The following is a 22,133-nucleotide window of genomic DNA, read 5'->3' on the forward strand; positions in this document are numbered from 1 at the left end:
AAAAGACCACATATTGTATAATTCCATTTATATGAAATATCCAGAGTAGGTAAATCCATAAAAACAGAAGGCAGATTTGTGTTACAAGGAACTGTGGGGAGAAGATAACCAGGAGTGACTGCTTAACGGGTTTGAGGTTTTCTTTAGGGCTGAGGAAATGTTTGGAACCTGACAGACATGGTGGTTGCACAACACTGTGAATGTACTAGATACAACTGAATTCTACACTTTAAAGTGGTTAATTTTATGTTACATGAATTTCACCTTAAGAAAAATATACCATTACCTCACCTGAAATGTATTCAATTATCAGAGTCCTCTCTATTCTCCAATGATATTAAAATAGCAACTAAGCATCAAATGTTTAAAAAAAAAAAAACCTTATGGGAGCTGTTAGTTTCCTAGGCCTGCCATAACAAAATACCGCAGACCGCGTGGCTTAAAGCAACAGAAATTTATTTTCTCACAGTTCTGGAGGCTAGAAGTCCAAGATCAAGGTGTCAGCAGGTTTGGTTTCTCCCGAGGCCTCTCTCCTTGGCTCGCAGACGGCCATCTTCCAGCTGCGTCCTCTCACGGCTTTTCCCCTGTGCTGGCGCCTCCCTGGCATATCTTCCTCTTCTTGAAAGGTCACCATCAGAATGGATTAGAGCCCCACCCTTATGACCTCTTGTAACCTTGGTGACCTCTTTAAAGGCCCTGCTCCAAATATAATCACCACGGCTTAGAGCTTCAACATATGACATTTGGGCGAACACAATTCAGGCCATAAGAGGCGCCAGTAAGACAACATCAGCAAGCCAGATTCACACGTCCTCTGCCTGCAAGTTTTTTCCTAAATTAATATTTAAATTTAAATAATTTCAATCAAAATCCAACAGGCTTTTTGTTGATGATACTGTTGGAACTGGACAAAATTTATCGTAAAGTTCACCTGGAATGACAAACACGTGAAGCAGTCACAAATTATTTTTAAAGAAACAAAAGGGAATTTGCTCTATGAGATATTAATGTGCATTATAAAAGTATGACAATAAAAATACGATGGTACAGACACCAGAACAGATTATTTTTTCTTGATGAAACAGAACTAAAATGTCCAGAAATAGACTCAAGTATGTATTTGAGAGTGGTATATGCAAAAGCTGGTATTTTAAATAGATGGAAAAATAATTATTTTTTTCAAAAGAAATGACGTTGTAATATCCAGCTAATGCTTTAAAAGTAAGAGTAGATTAGATTCCTATCTCATATCATGTACCAAAATAAAATGCAGAAAGATTAAAGCTTTAAAGGTTTAAAAAGTACACACACGCACGCATACACAAGTGTGATACATAAAAAAGTCCTACAAATCAATAAAACACAATCCATGATAAAAATGGACAAAAGATGTGAACAGGCACTTCGTAAAAAAGGATATCCAAGTGGCCAATAAGCACCTGTATAGGTGCTCACCACCATTAGTCATAAGGGAAACAGAAATAAAAACCCCAGGGCCGGCCTGGTGGTGCAGCGGTAGTTAAGTGCACGCGTTCTGCTCTGGCAGCCCGGGGTTGGCAGGTTCGGATCCCGGGTGCAGACATGGCGCTGCTTGGCAGGCCATGCTGTGGAAGGCATCCCATGTATAAAATAGAGGAAGATGGGCATGGATGTTAGCTCAGGGCCAGTCTTCCTCAGCAAAAAGAGGAAGATTGGCAGCAGATGTTCAGGGCTAATCTTCCTCAAAAAATTAATTAATTAATTAATTAATAATAAATAAATTAAATAAATAAATTAAAACCCCAATTGAGAACCAACACGCCAGAATAGCCAACAGTAACAGTCAAGCAAGTAAAGCAGCTTGAACTCTTTTATACATTGCTGGTGAGAGTGTAAACTGGTACTACCATTTTGGAAAACTGTCTGACAGTATTTCCTAGCCTGAGCCTACGCTGTGATCCAGGAACCCCACGATCTGGTATATCCTAAAAGAAATGAACACTAATATCCACCAAAAGACATATACAAGAAAGGATTTAATAGTTCCAAGATATAACCGATCCAATGTCAATCAGGATCAGAATCGATAATAGTTTGTGGTAAAAATACAACAGAATGCTGCACAGCCGTGGAAAATAATTATCTACTCTAACATGTAAGAACATGGATGAGGGGCCGGCCCCGTGACTGTGCAGTTGAGTTCGCATGCTCTGCTTCGGTGGCCCAGGGTTTCGCAGGTTCAGATCCTGGGTGCGGACATGGCACCACTCATCAAGCCATCTGAGGCAGCATCCCACATGCCACAACTAGAAGGACCCACAACTAAAAATATACAACTATGTACCAGGGGGCTTTGGGGAGAAAAAGGAAAAATAAAATCTTTTTTTTTTTTTAGGAAGATTAGCCCTGAGCTAACATCTGCTGCCAATCCTCCTCTTTTTGCTGAGGAAGACTGGCCCTGAGCTAACAACCATGCCCATCTTCCTCTACTTTATATGTGGGACGCCTGCCACAGCATGGCTTGCCAAGCGGTGCCGTGTCCTCACCCAGGATCCGAACCCACCAACCTCGGGCCACCGAAGTGGAACATGGGCACTTAACTGCTGCACCACCGGGCCGGCCATAATAAAATCTTAAAAAAAAAAAAAAAACATGAATGAATTTCACAGATACATTGTTGAATAAAAGGGGCCAGAACAAGAGTCATATTTTGTGAGGTTCAAAAACCAGAAAAACTAAGCTGTGGAAACAGAAATCAGAACAGTATCTAACTTTTGGAGGGGTATTCCTGGGTGGGGACATGGGGAAACCTGCCAGGACCATTCTATCTTGATCTGGGCGGTGAATACATAGATATATTCGCATGGAAAAATTCATCAAGCTGCACACTTAAGTTTTAACTCTACGTAAGAAAAGAATACATACTGAAAAGTACTAAAATAATATATAGGTAGGGAACATTTATATAATCTTAAGAGACAGGAGAAGTCTTCTTAAGCATGAGCCCAAAGATAAAAACTACAGACAGAAAAATTTAACTTCATAAAAATAAAAATATAAAACTTCTACGTGGCAAACAAGCCAGGAAAATTTATTTGCAATTTACATGACAAAGAATTAAAAATTTTAATACAGAAGAAGCACTCACAAATCAATAAAAAAAAGACAAGGGCATATCTAGGATATTTACAAAAAAATACAAATAGCCATTAAACATGTAAAAAAAGAGTACAAATTAAAACAAGATACTATTTTTCACTCATGAGATAGGCAAAAATGAAAAATACATACAGAATTGGTGTCGGTTTGGGAAATAGCATTCTCATATATTACTGGCGGAGCTATAGATTGACTCAACTTCTCTGAAGGGCATTTTTAAATATAGTACTTTTTTTTTTTTTTTAAGATTTTATTTTTTCCTTTTTCTCCCCAAAGCCCCCCGGTACATAGTTGTGTATTCTTCGTTGTGGGTTCTTCTAGTTGTGGCATGTGGGACGCTGCCTCAGCGTGGTCTGATGAGCAGTGCCATGTCCGCGCCCAGGATTCGAACCAACGAAACACTGGGCCGCCTGCAGCGGAGCGCGCGAACTTAACCACTCGGCCACGGGGCCAGCCCCTTAAATATAGTACTTTTAAAAGACCAAAATGAGTGCATTTCCTTAATCAAGCAATTCCACAACTAAAAATTTATCTTAAGGAAAAAATATTACAAGCTTGTAAAATGTTTGTACAATGATGGTCAATGCCAAAAGCAACAAAATAAATTTGCATAAGTGATCCCATACAAATTTTGAAATAGCTACTCTTTATGCAGCACATATGAGCTAATTTTATACATTATCTCCTTTAGTTGTCACAAGAGCTCTGTGAGTTATTATATTATTTCCATTTTCCTCTGCAGATGAGAAAATTGTTGGTCAGAGAAATAATGAGATGTGCCCAAGTTCAACAATCTAGAAAGTGGCAGATACAGAATTAAAACAAACTTGGTCTGACTCCAACAGCCAAGGTTCTTTAATTTAGATTACATTTATTGACAAGGAAAAACATATATCACAGTGGTAAATAAAAATGCAGCTTATAGAACAGCTGCACAGTTTGATTCCATTTTGTAAAATACACACATACCTATAGATATTAGACATATAGATCTGCATGGGGAAAATTCTAGAAGGATATACATCAAAATGTTAATAAAAGTTATAACTCATGTTTGGGAAATTTTTTTTCTTCACACTTGTTTTTCTCATTTTTCTACAATGATTACATTTAACTTATAAATGGAAAAACAAATCTACAAAACCAATGTCCTTTGAAGTTGCAAATCACAGCCTATCACTTATTTTACTCCAAACCCAGAGTCCATTTGCACCACACATTTTCAAATACATAAATAAGGCAGATCATTCATATATTTGTGTTCAACAAACATGTCTTGAGCACCTACTATGTTCTAGGTACTCTTACATAAATGATTCTACCTCAGTGTACCTGGATTCTGCTCCAACTCTGGTTCCTAACCCTCACCCTCCCTTCTGCTATAAGGCCATTGGACAGTGTGATTTTAGAACCCCTTCTCACTGCATCTCCTCTCCTCCCTCCTGCCCTCCAGCCGTATATGTCTAATTCAACAAGAAAACACCTTGAGGTTTGAGTTCCTACAGCCAAGACAGCCCCTCCCAGAAAGGATGGAAAACAGCTGCTCAGCTTGAGAGAGAGAAGAGGATGCTCCCGCATCAAGGAACTGCGGAGGGGTGTGTGAGGGTGAGGGTGGGGAGGAGGGCAAACTCTCCTCTCTATACTAATGGTGAGGAAAGATCCATATGACTTTGGTAACATGAGCGTTAGGAGGACTAAACTCTTCCTGGTACCAGTGAAAACAGCATCGGCACTGTTTGTAAAGGCAGGATTAAAAAATGGTTTAAAACAATTAAAAGAAAAAACACACCACCATACCAATTGGAGCCTAAAGAAGAATAACGTTTAGCAGGACCATTGAATAGCACAGTGCCCAGCACAGCCGACGAGGTGGGGATTTGACTTAACGACTGCAGTACCCTCTGTTCAGGCAGGGGCCCTCGTGTGGTGGGACGCGTGATCGATTATCGGCTAACTAACATTCTGTTGTCGATTAGAGGGGTGGTACCTGAACAAGCCGATTTCACACACACCGCTGTGAACCTCCGCAAGGAAACGAAGAGGGTGCCGCCCTAGAGCACCGATTCACCGGGCCCTGACGCCCAGCGTGTGGTCATCACCTCTCCCCTGTGCTCCCGTCCACACTGCGCGTCACCCGCCGCCGCACTCCAGGCTGCGCCCAGAGCGAGGCAGCCCTTCCCGGGGCATCAGCGGGCACCTCGCTCCCGGCCAGGCGGCCGCCCGCGCGCCCAGAAGAGACCGTGCGCTGAGGCCGGAACAAAGCCCGGGGGCATCATCGTCGCGCGCTCCCCGAAGGTCACCTAGACGACCCGGCCCCGCCCCACCCACAGCGTCTGGCAACCTAGACCACAGACCAGCCCGGAAGGAGGCAAAAAATGGAAGGGCCTCTAGAAGAGGATCCGGGGGAATCCTTGAGACCTGAAAGCACAGCCAAGTCCCCAAATGACAGCCACACAGGTGACCAGGAAGACAACTGGGAGAACCAGAACGAAGAGGAGGCAGATGACCAGACTACCCAAAGATTATCTCACCAGGCTAAACCCAGAATATTTGGCCAAACTGGCTACAAAGGAACTGAACACCTTGGGCGCAGAACATCTGATCAGGCTGACCTCGGAGCATCCAACTATGCTAACGTTGATGCTCATGGAGTGCCTGAGCAGGTTGACCGAAGAATGTCTGAAGGGACAGACAGCAAGGCATCTGGCCGAGCTGATCATGTAGAGACTGAACAGACTGACAGCCAGATGTCTGTTCCAGGTGAGCAAGGAACTTCTGAACAGATGGAACCAAGATTGTCCAGACAGACTGAAAGCAAAAGAGCCTCTGAACAGAGTGACCACAGAATGTCTGGCTGGGCCAACCAAAGCACCTCTGAACAGATTTACAGCAGATTGTCTGGCCTAGTTCAAGGAAAAATTCCTGCACAGATTGACCATACAATGCCTGCCCCGGTTGACCACAGAGCATCTATAAAGACTCACCACACAACGTTTGCCCAAGCTGTTCAGCTAGCAGAACAACAGGCTGCTGACCAAGCTGACAGCAGTGTTGATAACCTGACGGTTGACAGGGCTGACAACAGTGAATCTGACCAGGTTGACCACTTTATGAACGAAGGCGACAATGACACAGAAGCCAACCTATTTGACTATGGAGCACATGGCCAGTCTGACGACGAAATATTTACTCTATTTGGCCCCAGCAAGGAGAGCGAAGAGGCTGACTTCAGAATAGAACCCTGTACATTTGAGGCTAGCCAAACAGACCTCAGCAATTCCAAAATTTCAACTGAAACTGACACTGAAAATGTAACTGATACGCAAGTGTTCGACTCACTTGATGGCAGATTCATCAATAATTTCCAAGCAAAAGACCAAGCCCTTTCCCAAAGACTTCCCTCCATCTCATCCAAACCGGATTATGTCAGCAGACAGGAAACAACTCAAGCCATAGAAACCAAGCGTGTAGGTGAAAGGGATATTTGATACCCACCTCGGGGGTTGGAAGCCAAGCCAGGGGCCTGTGGTGGTGGTATGGGGGGTTGTGATATGTGTGACTTATAGATTTCAGGAAGGGCAAGAGAAGGGTGAGAAGTAAAGAAATTTGTTGCCTTCTCTGCTACCCTAAGGCCATTGAGGAAGGATCAAGGAACGAGGACTCAGGAGACCTGGGTTTCAAGTCCTAGTTCTGCTGCTGTCTCTGAGACACTAAGTCATTTCCCCTCCCTATCAAAGGAAAGGAATTTGGAGTGAATTGGAGGTGCCTGTGAAGGGAAAAGTATTTAAAGTAGATTGGATGCCTAGGTACCTCCCAGGACTTGAGATGCATTATATTGCCTGGAGGATCAGCCAGGTCTCTCAAAATAATGTGTCTTTTCTCCACCTCCTGGTGTTTGGATCCCATCAACACTGGATTCCCCTGATAATAGCAACAAGAACGGCAGAATTCTTGGGGCTTTTAAATTTATTAAAGACTCTGTGGGGGGATATTTCCCTTTTAGGATGATGCTTCAGAATACCAGAAAGGAAAGAGTTCTCTTGTACACAGTCAAACTTACAGGAGGTGGTTCCCTCCTACAGTCTATGAAGATCCTTATCAAATTTCACTGCAATACGTGGAGAAGCACCACATTCTGCAAATATTCCAGGTAAATCTCTTAATCCCTTTCTTTATGAGTTTTACAGTAATTATAATGTAAAAAACAAATTTTTTTCAATAAGTATAAGAAAGAGCCTTTCATATGTGGACGATAACAAATACATGGATAAAGAGAACAGATTAGTAGTTACCAGAGGGGAAAGGGGTTGGGGGGGGAGGTGAGCGAAAGGAATAAAGGGGCACATATGTATGGTGATGGATAAAAATTAGACTACTGGGGGTGAGCATGATGAAGTGTATTCAGGAATTGATAAAGAATAATGTACACCTGAAATTATACAATGTTACATACTATTATAATTCCAATAAAATTACTTGGGGGAAAAAAAGAGCCTTTGCTGTAAAAGGGATATAATCTCATTGAGCAGTAAGTGCATTAGGATGTATTAACCAAAAGTAGTAAATGGTAAACACTAAATGGATGATATTTATCATGATATGAAGCCCTTCAGAAGGATTAGAGATCAAGTAGGTTGGTTGATAGGGAAAAATTTAGCTAAGGGTTAAAGTTTGAGCCAACTAGGAAGGAAGGACAAAATATTGGCAATTGAACAGGAGAGAAAAAGGCTTTCTAGGCAGGAATATAATACTTTCAAAAGGTGACAAACCTGTGGCCATCTAAGAAACCACATTCTGTAGGAGAAAAAAGAAGCAGTTAAAAGTTGCTTCTAATTCTTGAAATTACAAATCTTATTGACCTCAGGATATGGGGCTGGAACCTTCCTTAAAGTCTAGCATTCCTTGGCCAATACAGAATTCCAGGAGATTATCACTTTTATAAAATTTCTGTTGTTTGGCGAATTGTTTTTGTTTCCCCGACATGTTTATTTTTATGATAATATTACTACCCAGAAAATCATATATACATATATAATAACCTGTACATGTGAAGAAACTTGGTGGGGAGAAAGGAGTAAAATAAGAATGGTGCACCTCAAATGAAAACTTCTGAACTGGAAAAGTTGAAGTCTAAAGAAGAAGAGTGTAGAGGAAAGAGCACAAATTTTGCCATCTGTTGGCCCAAGGCTCCAACCTAATGTCGCCACTTCTTATCTTTGCATGTGATTTGAGGAAAATTACTTAATTTCTGTGACACTCAGTTTCCTCATATAAAATAGGTACAAGTGATATTTACTACATTAATTCTGCTCCATGCCTTTTCCTTCTTAAAATGTCCTTTTGTGGGAGAGGGATAATGGCTGGATTTTCTAGCTTTAATCAAAGAACTACTAATTATTAAACTGACAGATGAAAGCTGTTGAAGAAAGTAGAATTCTAATCACTTTATAAATGATTTTCTTCATCTCTCAAGGAAAAACAATGCTTATGCATGCAATGTCGTTATAAGAGAAATTAGTTCTCAAATGTGTGTTCAGTAGAAACATATATGAAATACATAATTGGTGGGGGTGGGTTAAACAGACTTCAATATTTTATTTCTGAAAGCCCCATTGTTATTCCCTGCAAATGAGAATTCTGTTTACTTTATTATAATTTGGGGGGTTATTCAACAACAACAAAAGTTTGGAAGTGAATCTCTCACGTTTTATATATGCTTTCTCATTTATTATTACAAACACTGAATATCATTTTCACCATAAGGAAAGTTCTATGTAAAATCATATACTAGCGTTTAAAAAATTTTATTCAAAATACTTTCCTTTGACTTTTCTTCAAAGCCAATAATTTATTGATTTCTCAGTCTGGCAAGATCATAATTCTCAAAACAGTAACTTTCTCCAAAACTTTCTCACTACCTCTTTCATCTTGGAAACTAGAAAAATATCCATTGCTCCTTATTACTGAATTTTCATTTTTCCAAACTTTACCTTAATTTGCCTAATTTTATAAGTAGTAAGAAAGTAATTTGTCACTTTGTGGAGATCTGTGAATTTCTGTAAGCCACTGTGGTACACGTTAGGTTAGTACGGAAGATGCCTTCAGGTGTAACCTGACCACATCGCCAGCTCAACTCGGAACCATAATGTGGCGCCTTTTTCTCTCTCTCTCTCTCAGCAGATCACTGAAAACTTAGTCTATGAGAAACCAGAGGACCCCCTGAGATTTATGCTGAGCCAGGTATGGAGTAGGAGAGAAAGAACAACCTTTCTTATTCTGTTGATTGTAAAGTATAGCACACATACAGGTGTACAAATCAAAGCATGTACAGCTCAGTGAATTATCATGAAGTGAGCATACCTGTCGCTACCAGTCAAGTTAAAAAATTAAAACATCGCCAGCATCCTAGAAACCCCCTTCTTTTCCCTCACAGTCGTTACTCTCCACAAAGGGACTATGATTCTGACATTTGTGATAATGGCTTCCTCACTTTATAATTTTACCACTAAACATGAATCGTGAAACACTTTGTTAGGTTTGTCAGCTTTTTCAATTTCATATAAAGGATTTGTTTCGCTCAAAATTATGTCTATCAGCAAAATTATGTCTTGCTCAAAATCCATGCTGTTATGTGTGGCTGTAGTTCATTGTCATTGCTGTATAGTATTCACTGCATGAAAGGCCACAGTTTATGCATTCTATGATGAATGTGGACATTCAGGTTGTTTCCAGCTAGTACAATAATTTTCTTATGAGCTTTCGTGTATATGTCTCTTGGTGCACATATATGTACATTTTGCTTGAGTACATACCCAGACAGTGATTGCTGGGTCATAAGATATGTGTTTGCTCAGCTCTAGTAGATTATTTCAAACAATGTTCCAAAGTGATTGTACCAGTTTACACTCCCAGCAGTAGTGTATATTAGAGTTCCAGTTGTTTTACATCCTTCCCACTTATATCCAACAATTAGTATTATCCGTCTTTTTAGCATTAGCGATTTTTTTGGTGGATAATAATAAATCATTGAAGTTTCAATTTGCTTTTTACTGATTCCTAAGGCAGTTGCTTATCTTCTATTTGTTTATTGGCCATTTGGAAATACTTCTTTTTCTATTGTATTGTTTGTCAATTTTTTACTCCTCTGTAACAGTTTTCTGTATATTCTGGTTATCAGCTCTTTGTTGATTGTGTTTGTTGCAGGTATCTTTTTCTGCTTTCTCCTTTCCCTTTTTATCTCTTAAAGGCACCTTTTGATGAACAAAAATTCTTAATTTTGATGTCAAATTTAACAGTCTTTTTATTTCTCATTAGTGCTTCTGGTGTCCTATTTTACAAGTCTCTCTTAGCCCAGGTTCCTCACCATAGTCCCCTGTATCATCTAGTAGAAGTTTGTCTGTCGGGTTTTTTCTTTTGCTTTTTAATTTTGTTTGTTGCCTTTTATATTATATCCAATCTATCTGGAATTGATTCTGTGTAGGGGGTGAGGTGGGGTCAAGTTCCATTTTCTTCCAGTTGACCAAGGACCTTATATTAAAAAAACTGTACCTTGCACACTGCCCTTTACTTGATTCCTACAGTGTATTTGTCTATCCTTGCTCAGACACAGACTGTCTTAAATAGTATGCCTTACAATAAGACCACATCCATGAGAGCAAGTCCTCACGTCTTATTCTTCTTTAAAAATATCTTGGGGGTCCGCCCCATGGCCAAGTGGTTAAGTTCATGTGCTCCACTTCCTTAGCCCAGGATTTCGCCTGTTCGGATCGTGGGCACTGACCTAGCACCGCTCATCTAGCCATGCTGAGGTGACGTCCCACATGCCACAACTAGAAGGACCCACAACTAAAAAGTATACAACTATGTACTGGGGGGCTTTGGTGAGAAGAAGGAAAAATAAAAAATATATATATATATATCTCTTGGGTGTTCTTAGGCCTGGGCGTTTATATATCAGTATTAGAATTATGTGTCAAGTTGCACAAGCACACACACACATGCGCACACACAGGCACAAAAGCATACACTGGGGAGATTTTTATTGGGATTGCACTGAATCCGTAGATCAATTTGGGGAGAAGTGACAGCTTGAAACGGTGAGTATTTCCAATTCTTTATCCTCTCCATTTGTCTAGGTCTTTAATTTCTCCCAGTACAGTTATTATTTGCATAAAGGTTTTACATATCTTTTCATGCACTCATCCATAGGTATTTTATAACTTTGATGCTATTGTAAATAGAAACTTTTGAAGTTTCACATTCTAATTGTTGGCATATAAACATACATCTAATTTTTATTAATTTTATATCCAGCCACTTTGCTAGACTCAACTTATTAATTCTAATCATGTATTTGTAGATACTTTGTATTTGTAGATACATGTATTTGTAGATATATATTTATATATATAAAATATATATTCTGCATGTACAATCATATCGCTTGCAAGTAGTGACAGTTTTGTTTGACCTTTCCAATCCTTATTCTTTTTTCCTCCCTTGTCATATCACATGTATTGTTTATCTTCTCTTTGCCCCTTCAGATCCACCTTCCTCTCTTCTCTACCCTACACAGAAGCTAATGTGTTTGGACTAGATCAGTAGGCTCTCCTTCCTTCTGACTTCCAGTTGGTTTAAGGTGATGGGAAACGCTGAAGGAAGACTGGAAGGAGGAAGGAGGGTGAGATTAGGTTTATTTCCCTGTCCTCTTCCCTTATGATCTGCCTGTCTTGAGTTGTCTGGAAGTGACGCCTCCTCTCAAGGCATCTTACTTTACATGACTCTTTGCTTCTGAATTCCATAATGTTCCCTCCTCCTGACCTTCAGTCCTAAGGTTAGGTCAACTTTTGCTAGCTTTGGATTATTGCATTATCTCCTGTGACTCCCCTATGCCTCATTCTTTTTAAATGGCCTCTTTTTGAATTAACCCTTATTGAATTCTTCTATTTTAAATGTGCCCTCTGTTTCCTGGATCTCCAGTAGAATTAATGTTGAGTAGATGTAGCTACAGTGGTTCACCTTGCTGGCTCTTGATGTTTAAAAAAAAAATTTTTCCCATTTAACTGTTAAGTATGATGTTTGCTGTGTTTTACAGAAACTATTAATCATGTTAAGGAAGTTCTCTTCTAGTCTGTTTTCTGAGGGTTTTTTTTTATTATGAATCATTAAATTTTATTATTTTTCTATATCTATTGAAATGATTGTATTATTTTTCTCCCTTATTGTATAATTTTTCTCCCTTATTCTGGTAATGTGGTAAAATATCCTTATTTTTCATTTTAAAAACTTTTCAAGGGTACATACAGAAAATTGTGCAGATCAAAACTGTACAGTTTGAGTAATTGTCACTACCTGAACAGACTCATGAAACCACCAGTTAAGAGAGAGAATGTTACAGGCTCCTCGGAATCTCATGTAGTACCTATTTCCAATCATTACCCTTTCTCCACCACAAAACAACCACTCTTCTGACTTCTAGATTAGTTTGGCTTTTTTAGATTTTATATAAATGGAGTCAGATAATCTGTACTATTTGGGGGCTGTCTTCTTTCAATTGACATTATGTTTGTGAGATTCCTTCATCTTGTGCGTATTATTCATTTCTTTTCATTTCTGTATTCTCTGTTCCGAATCAGACATTTGGTTGTTTCCAATTTTCCATTGTTATGAATATCGCTGTAGTGAACATTCATGTGCTTTTCTCTTGGTGCATATGTGCGTGCATTTCTATTGGGTTCATACCTAGAAATGGAATTGCTAAGTCATAGGGTATTGACATAAGTTCAGCTTTAAAAGATGGCTGCAAAAAAGTTTTCCAAAGTATTTGGACCAGTTTACACTCCCACCTAAAGTGGCATTGTTGTAGTTTTCTTCATGTTTCTTGTGCTGTGGTACTTTGAAGTTCTAGGAACTATGGGCTTACAGTTTTTATCATATTTGGAAATTTGTTAGTCGCTGTTTCTTCAAACACTTTTATGTCCCAGCTCCCTCCTCTGGGAACTCCAATTACACATATACTGGGCCACTTGAAGTAGGCTCGCAACTCACTGATGCTCTGTTCATTTTTTATAAATTCTTTTTTCCTTTCTATATATCATTTTGGATACTATCTGTTGTTATGTCTTCCGGTTTACTAATCTTTTCTTCTGCAACATCTAAAGTACCATTAATAATAAAGTGCCAATGTATTTTTCATTAAGTACATTATAATTTTTGTAGTTTTCATTCCTAGAAGTTTAGCTTGTGCTAGAATGTTGATATCTCTACTTTACTTTTTGAACATAGAGAATACACTTAAAATGGTTTTTTAAATCTTCTTCTTTATATGCTTGGTACTATTTTTTAATTGAGATATAATTGACATATTATATTAGTTTTAGGTGTACACCTGGTAATTTTTGATTGGTGCAAGATGTTATGACTTTAACCTTGGTAGGTGCTGGAGTTTTTTGTATTCTTATAAGTATTCTTGAGCTTTATTTTGGGACCTAGATAATTTACTCAGAAACAGTTTGATCCTTTCAGATTTTGCTTTTGAGATTGTTTTAGAGCGGAGCAGAGCAGTGTTCAGTCTACGGCTAATTATTCCCCACTACTGAGGCAAGACCCTTTGAGTACTTTCCCCAATGCCCAGGATTCATGAGGTTCTCCAGTTTAACTGGTGCTAATGGCACTGTTCCTGGTTGGGTCTTTCCATGGCCTCAAGTAGTTTCCTCAGACCCATGCACTGATCTGTACACAGAGGGTTACTTGAAGGGCACCTGCTGCAGATTTCCAGAGTTCTTTCTCTGCAGTTCTCTCCTCTCCAGCACTCTGCCCTGTGAACAATAGCTGCCGTGGTTTCCCCAGGCTCTCGGGTCCATCTCTTCAGCTAGGGGTCTGCAGGGTTCCTCTTGGGTTCTCTTTATCTACACTGAGGCCAGGAAATATTCTGAAGAGAGTAAGCTGGAGCATAAGGCTCATTTCATTTCTTTCCTGTTTCTCAGAGAGCACTGTCCTTTGTTGCCTGATATCCATTGCCTTAAAAGCAATTGTTTCTAGTCTGTTGTCTGTTTTTCAGCTGTTTCAGACAGCAAAAAACGCGGTCACCATTAGAAGAAACAGAAGCTCCAAAACTTTGTGTTTTAATGCTTTTCATCTGTTTTGAAAATTTTTCAGCCACTAGTTTTTCAAATGTGGTTTCTATCCCCTTTTTTCTCTCTTCTCCTTCAGGGAACAGAATATTTGCTGGGAGTTCCTTTTTGTTATTTACTTTTAAATGTTTCTCAATTATAGAACATTTCCAACATGCAAAAATAGAGAATAGTATTTTTAACCTCCGTGTGATCATTACTCCTATTTAATAACTATCATCACATAGCCCATCTTGTTTGATATATACCTTACCTGCCTTCTCCTCCCCAGACTATCTTGAAACAAATCCTAGTCGTAATATAACTCTATTTGTAAATATTTGAGTATATATATCTCTAAAGCATAAGGACTTAAAAAAAATCTAACCTCAATCCTGTTATGACCTAAAATATTCTCAGCGATCCCTTAATGTCAAATAACAAGTCAGTGATCATATTTCACCAACTGTCTACTTTTTGTTGTTTTAACTGGGATCAAAATAAGGTCCACACATTCTGACTGATCGATAAATGTCCTAGATCTATCATATAAAGATTCACCCTGCATTTCTCTCCCTCTCTTTATTTCTTATAATATTCTTTATTGAAGTAACCAGATCATTGGTTCTAAAGAGTTTCCCAGTCTGGATTTTGCTGATTACTTTCCAATGATGTCATTTAACATCTTCTTCTGAACCCTATATTTTCTGCAAATTGCTAGTTATAGTTACATCTAGTGCTTTCTTTAAATTCAGGTTCAATTTTTTATCTTGGAAAAATTACTTCCCAGGTGCTCTGGTGTGTCTCCGTCAGTTGGTGCATAATGATCCAGCCACTGATGATCTTTTGTTCTATAAGCAGTTACTGATGATCATCACCCGACCCATTAATTCATTAGGGATTGCAAACTGGTGATATTCTAATTTTATCCTTCTTTTTTTATTTATTAGCCATAATATATCTCATCAATGATTTGGTTACCCTAAGGCATAGATTACATAGGAAAACAGGACAAATGCTTAACTCTTTGTCTTTATTTACCAGTTTTCATAACAAAAATTTTTCATTGAATTCTCTAAAGGTAATCAGCCTTTTTATTATTATTACCAACTCATAGATTTAAATATATTTCATGCATTTCATCCTTGCAGTTATTATTCTTCTTGGTGCTCTAATCTTCCTGTTTGAAACCAATGGGAACTTTTTTAGGATGACTCCTAGCACTTTTAACATTCCTTGTAATCTTTAATCACTTCATTGCTTGGTGCTATAACAAAAGATGCTCCAGAAACAACTTATACTTTTCCTGCCCCAAATCTGAAAGCAGCCACTTCTTTTTGCCAAATCTTGCTTTGTCTTTTTTAATTTCAGCCTTTCTAGTGGGTGTGTAGTAATATCTTATTGTAGTTTTAATTTGCATATCCCTGATGAACAGAAATGTTGAACAGCTTTTCATGTACTTATTGGCCATTAATATATCTCCTTTTATGAAGTGTTTGTTCAAATCTTCCATCCATTTTTAAATTAGGGTTTTGTTTTACTATTGAGCTGTAAATGTTTTTTATATATTATGGTTATACCGGTCTGTTATCAGATAAATGTGTTGCAAATATTTTCCTTCATTGCCTAGCTTTCCTTTGATTTTTCTTTACAATGCTTTTCAAAGAGCACACATTTTTAGTTTTGGTAAAATATGATTCATCCGCCTTTCCCTTTAGAGTTTTGAGTCGTATCTAAGAAATCTTAATCTAACCCAAGTTGCAAAGATATTCTCCTATGTTGTCTTCTAGGAGATTTATCATTTTCACTTTAAAATTTAGGTCTATGATCCATGTGTAGGTAACTTCTGTGTATAGTGTTGTATGAGTTTTCCTTGATGCTGTAACAACTATTATAAACTTAGTTGCTTAAATCGACACACATTTCTTATCTTATAGTTCCGAACGTCAGAAGTCTGGTACAGGTCTCCCCATACTAAAATGAAGGTGTTGGCGGCTCTCTTCCTTTCTGGAGGCTCTAAGGGGAGAATCCGTGTCCTACTCATTGGGTTACTGGCAGAATTCAGTTCCCTGTGTTTGTAGGACCAAGGTCCCCATTACCTGCTGATTGTGAGCTGAGCCATTCCCAATTTCTACCAGCCGCTGCATTCTTTGGCTCAGGGTACCCTTTCATCATCTTCAAAGCCAACGATGGCCAGTCGAGTCCTTCTCATGTGAGTTGTGCTCTGTTAATCAGTCTAGCTAGAGATTAATCAATTTTGTGGATCTTTTCAAAGAAACAGCTTTTGGCTTTGTTGAGATTCTCTATTCTTTATCTTCAATTTCATTATTTTTTGCACTTATCTTTATCATCTCTTTTTCTCTTCCTAATTTTGGTTTATTTTTCTCTTTTTTTCTAGCTTCTTAAGGGGAAAGCTTAGATCATTGATTTTAGACCTTTCTTCTTTTCTCCTCTAGACGTTTAAAGCTATATTTCCCTCCAGGCACTGCTTTAGTTGCATCTCACAAATTTTGATATGTTGTATTTTCATTATCATTCAATTCAAAATATTTTCTAATTTCTCTTGTGACTTTTTTCTTTGACCAGTTATTTATTTAGAAGTGTGTTGTTTAACTTCCAAATATTTGGGGGTTTTCTAGATATGTTATTGTTATTGATTTCCAGCTTAATTTTGTTGTGCTCTGTACAATTTCAATCTTTTTAAATTTACTGAAACTTTTTTATGGCCCAGTATAGGTTCCATCTTGGTTAATGTATCATATTCACTTGGAAAAAAAAATGTATTCTGCTGTTGTTGATGTAGTGTTTTATAAATATCAATTAGATCAAGGAAACTGATAATGTTCAAATCTTCCATGTTTTTCTGGGGATTCTGGTTTAGTTCTATCAGTTGCTGAGAAAGAGGTGTTTAAATCTTCTACAATGATTGTGGAATTGGCTAGTCTCTCTTTAAGTCTGTTAATTTTCCCTTCATGTATTCTAAAGCTCTGTTATTAGGCATATGCACATTTATGATCATTATGTCTTCCTGTTTAATTGACTTTTTTATCATTATGAAATGTCCATCTTTATCCTTGGTAATAGTCTTTGTTTTGAAGTCTATATTCCCTGATATTAACATAGCCAGTCCAGCTTTCCTATCTTACAGTTTACTTGGTATGACTTTTTTCACATGTCCTGCAATGCCTAAAATATGTATTTTCCAGCTCTTTTCAGAAAAAGTTTGCTAACCCCTGGTTTAGACCATTAACATTTAACCTAATTATCAATATGGTTGAATATAGATGTCTCATTTTATTATTTATTTTCTGTTTGTCTCTGTTTCTCATTCTTCTGCCCCGCTTTTATTGCCTTCTTTTGGATTATTTGAATAATTTTAGTCTTCTACTTTATCTACTGGCTTTTTGGCTATACCGCTTAGTATTTTTTAGTGATTGCTCTAGGGATTACAATATATATCCCTAACCTTTCACAGTATAAAGTTAATATTTGTATCACTTCACATAAAAAGGAAAGCTTATAATCATATAGGTCCCTTTACTCCCATCCACTATCCTTTAGGTTAATCTTGTCATAGGTATCACTTTCTACATATGTGAAAAGCCCCATAAGGCAACAATATAATTTTAGCTTTAAATAATCATGTATATTTTAAGGAACTTAGGAAAAAATAATCTTTTACGTTTACCCAAATAATTTCTATTTCTAATGTTCTTCATTCATTTGTGAATTTCCAAGTTTCCATCTGAAATTGTTTCCCTTCAACCTGAAAAACTTCTTTTACCATTTCTTGTATTGCAGGACTGCTGGCAATGAACACTTTTAGTTTTCCTTTATCTGAAAATCTATTACACTTTCATTCTTGTAGGACATTTTTTCTGGATATAGAATTCTGAATTGACTTTTTCCCTAAGCTCTTTAAAAATGTGCTTTCACTACTCTCTACCCTTCACAGTATCTGATGAAAGGTCCACATTGTTGCTCCCCTATACATGGTATGTCACTTCTCTCTATCTGCCTTTATGATCTTCTCTTTTTCTTTAGTTTCCAGGGGTTTAATCATGATACTCATTGGACTTTACCTTTTTGGGGGTTAGCTTGGCTTCTTGAATCTGTAAATTTATGTCTTTCATTAAATTTGGGAAGTTGTCTGCCATAATTTCTTCAGATATTTTCCTGCCACATTTTCTCTCTCCCCCTCTTTTTGAGACTCAAATTAACCTTACACTAGCACCTTTTGATGTTATACCACTGATCCCTGAAGTTCTCTTCATATTTTTCAAGTTTTCTTTCTCTCCAGATCAAATAACTCCTTGGCTCTATTTTCAAGTTCGCTGACTCTTTCCTCTGTCATCTATATTTGGCTGTTAGCCCATCTGGTGAATTTTTATTTTTCAGTTCTAAAATTTCTATTTCTTTTTTTTTCTATATTTTCTGTTTATCTTCTGGCATTTCCTTTATTTTCTTTCACTTCTTTTCTTTACTTCATTGAGCATAGTTATAATAGCTGCTTTAAAATGCTTGTCTGGTAATCTCAACATTGGGTCATCTTGGAGTTGCTGTCTCTTGATTGTTTTTTCCATTTATTTTTTATATTTTTCTGTGGTAAGAACATTTAACATGAGAAGTACCCTCTTAACAAATTTTTAAGTGTATAATATGTTATTGTTGATTATAGGTACAGTGTTGTATAATATATCTCTAGAACTTATTCATCTTGCTTAACTGAAACTTTATACCCATTGATTAGTATCCCATTTCCCCCTCCCCCTAGCCCCTGGCAACCACCATTCCATTCTTTGATTCTATGAATTTACACTTTAGATAACTCATATAAGTGGAATGATGCAGTATTTGTCTTTCCATGAGTGGCTTATTTCACTTAGCATAATATCCTCATTCATCCATATTTTCACATATTGCAGAATTTCCTTCTTTTTTAAGGCTGAATAATATTCCACTGTATATATATACCACACTGTCTTTATCCATTCCTCTGTTGATTGACATTTAGGTTGTTTTCACATCTTGGTTGTTATGTATAGTCTGCAGTGAACATTGGAGTACTAATATCTCTTCAAGATCTTGATTTCAATTCTTTTGGATAAATAGAGCAATCTCAAAAGTGGAATTGCTGGACCATGTGTAGTTCTATTTTTAACTTTTTGAGGAACCTTCATACTGTTTTCCATAGTGGCTACACTATTTTTCATTTTCACCAACAGTGTGCACAGTTTCCAATTTCTCCACATCCTCGCCTACATTTGTACCTTTTTTTTTTTTATAATAGCCATCCCAACAGGTATGAGGTAATATCTCATTGTTGCTTTGATTTGCATTTCCCTGATTGTTAGTGGCATTGAGGATTTTTTCATTTATCTGCTGGCCATTTGTTTGTCTTCTCTGGAGAAATGTCTGTTCAAGTCCTTAGCCCATTTTTAAATTAAGCAATTGGGGTTTTTTACTGTTGAGTTGAAGGAATTCCTTACATATTTTGGAGGTTAACCTCCTATCAAATATATGATTTGTTGGGGCCAGCCCGGTGGCACAGTGGTTGAGTTCACGCTTTGCTTCAGCAGCCCGGGGTTCTCAGGTTTGGATCCCAGGCATGGAACTAGCACCCCTTATCAAGCCATGCTGTGGTGGGACCTCACATAAAAGAGAGGAAGATGGGCACAGATGTTAGCTCAACAACAATCTTCCTCTAGCAAAAACAGGAAGATTGGTAACACGTGTTAGCTCAGGGCCAATCTTCCCCACACACACACACACACACACACAAAATAATTATATATATATATGTGATTTGCAAATATTTTCTCCCATACTGTAGGGACCTCTTTATTCTGTTGATTGTTTCGTTTGCTGTGCAGAAGCTTTTTTGTTTGGTGTAGTCCCACTCATCTCTTTTTGTTTTTGTAGCCTGTGTATTTGGTGTCATATCTGTGAAATCATTGCCAAGATCAATGTCATGATATTTTTCCCATGTGTTATTTTCTAGAAATTTTACAGTTTCAGGTCTTATGTTTAAATATTCAATCCATTTTGTTGATTTTTGTGTGTGGCATAAGATTAAGGTCTAATTTTATTCTTTTGCATGTAGATATCCAGTTTTTCCAGCACCATTTGTTGAAGAGACTATCCTTTCCCCCTTGTGTATTCTTGGCACCTGTGTTGAAGATCAGTTGGCCATGTATGTATGAATTTATTTCTCGGCTCTGTATTCTGTTCCATTGGTCTATATGTCTGTCTTTATGCCAATACGGTACTGTTTTGATTACTGGAGTTTTGTAATATATTTTGAAAAAAGGAAGTGTGATGCCTCCATCTTTGTTCTTCTTTTTACTGCTTAATTTGGCTATTAGGGTCTTTTGTGGTTCTATATGAATTTTAGAGTTTTTTTTTTCTATTTCTGTTTTTTAAAAAGTGTGACATTGGGATTTTTATAGGGATTGCATTGAATCTGTAGATTGCTTTAGGTACTATGGACATTTGAACAATATTAATTCTTCCAAATCATGAACATGGGATATTTTTGCATTTATTTTCTTGTTTAATTTTTTTATCATATTTTATAGTTTTCAATATACAAGTCTTTCACTTCCTTAGTTGTTTATTCCTAAATATTTTTTTTTGGTGCTGTTGTAAATGGGATTGTTTTCCTAATTTCCTTTTCAGATAGTTTGTTGTTAATATATAGAAATGCAGCTGATTTTTGTATGTTGATTTTTGCATTCTACAACTTTACCTAATTCATTTCTTAGTTCAATCAGGGGTTTTTTTTTTGTAGAGTATTTAAGGGCTTTCTATAAGATCATGTCATCTGCAAACAGGAAGAGTTTTACTTTTTCTTTTCCAATTTTGAACAAACTTTGGGTAGAAGAAGAAATCAAACAGGAGATTAGAAAATACCTCAAGACAAATGAAAATGAAAACACAACATGCCAAAATTTGTTGAATGTAGCAAAGGGAATTCTAAGAGGGAAGTTCATAGCAATAAACACTTACATTAAAAAAAAAAAAAGAAAGATCTCAAATAAACAATCTAACTTTACATCTCAAGCAGCTAGAAAAAGAAGAACAGACAAAGCCCAAAGTTAGCAGAAGGAAGGAACTAACAAAGATTAGAGCTGAAATAAATGATATAGAAAATAGAGAAACAATAGAAATAATGGAACTAAGAGTTAGTTAGACAAAGGAAAGAGTTACCCTTAGCTAGACTCAGGAAAAAGAGAGAAGAATCAAATAAATAAAATCGGAAGTGAAAGAAGAGACATTACAACTGGTGCTACAGAAATAAAATGGGTGATAAAAGAATACTATGAACAATTCATTATATGCCAACAAACTGGATAACCTAGAAGAAAATGGATAAATTCCTAGAAACATACAACCTACCAAAACTAACTCATGAAGAAAGAGAAATACTGAGTAGACCTAAAACTAGTATGGAGATTGAATCAGTAATCAAAAACCTCTCAACAAAGAAAAGCCCAGAACCAGATGGCTTCATGGTGAACTCAAATATTTAGAGAAGAATTTACATCAGTCTTTCTCAAACTCTTCCAAAAAACTCTAGAGCAGGGAACACTTCCAATCTCATTTTGTGAGGCCAGCATTACCAATACCAAAACCAAAGACACAAGAAAAAGAAAACTACGGGCAAATATCCCTGATGAACGTAGATGCAAAAATCCTCAACAAAATACTAGCAAAACAAATCCAACAGCACGTTAAAAGGATCATACCACATGACCAAGTGGATTTATCCTTTGGATGCAAGGATCGTTTAACATATGGAAATCAATTCAAGTGATACACAACATTAACAGAATAACGGGTAAAAATCATGTGATTGTCTCAATAGATCCAGAAAAAGCATGT

General features: G+C 37.3%; 1 protein-coding gene across 1 annotated transcript in view; it reads left to right on the plus strand.

The window, feature by feature from the left end:
- Nucleotides 1-5,513: 5,513 nt before the first annotated feature.
- The window catches only part of TEX55 (testis expressed 55), a 30,530-nt gene continuing 13,910 nt past the window's right edge, over nt 5,514-22,133 (plus strand). Inside the window, exons 1-3 of the mRNA XM_046658805.1 lie at nt 5,514-6,605; nt 7,142-7,288; nt 9,316-9,378. Of these exons, the coding sequence (XP_046514761.1) occupies nt 5,514-6,605; nt 7,142-7,288; nt 9,316-9,378 (1,302 nt within the window). The remainder of the gene's footprint in view (nt 6,606-7,141; nt 7,289-9,315; nt 9,379-22,133) is intronic.

This window comes from Equus quagga, chromosome 4 (assembly GCF_021613505.1).
Source record: "Equus quagga isolate Etosha38 chromosome 4, UCLA_HA_Equagga_1.0, whole genome shotgun sequence".
NCBI lineage: Eukaryota > Metazoa > Chordata > Mammalia > Perissodactyla > Equidae > Equus > Equus quagga.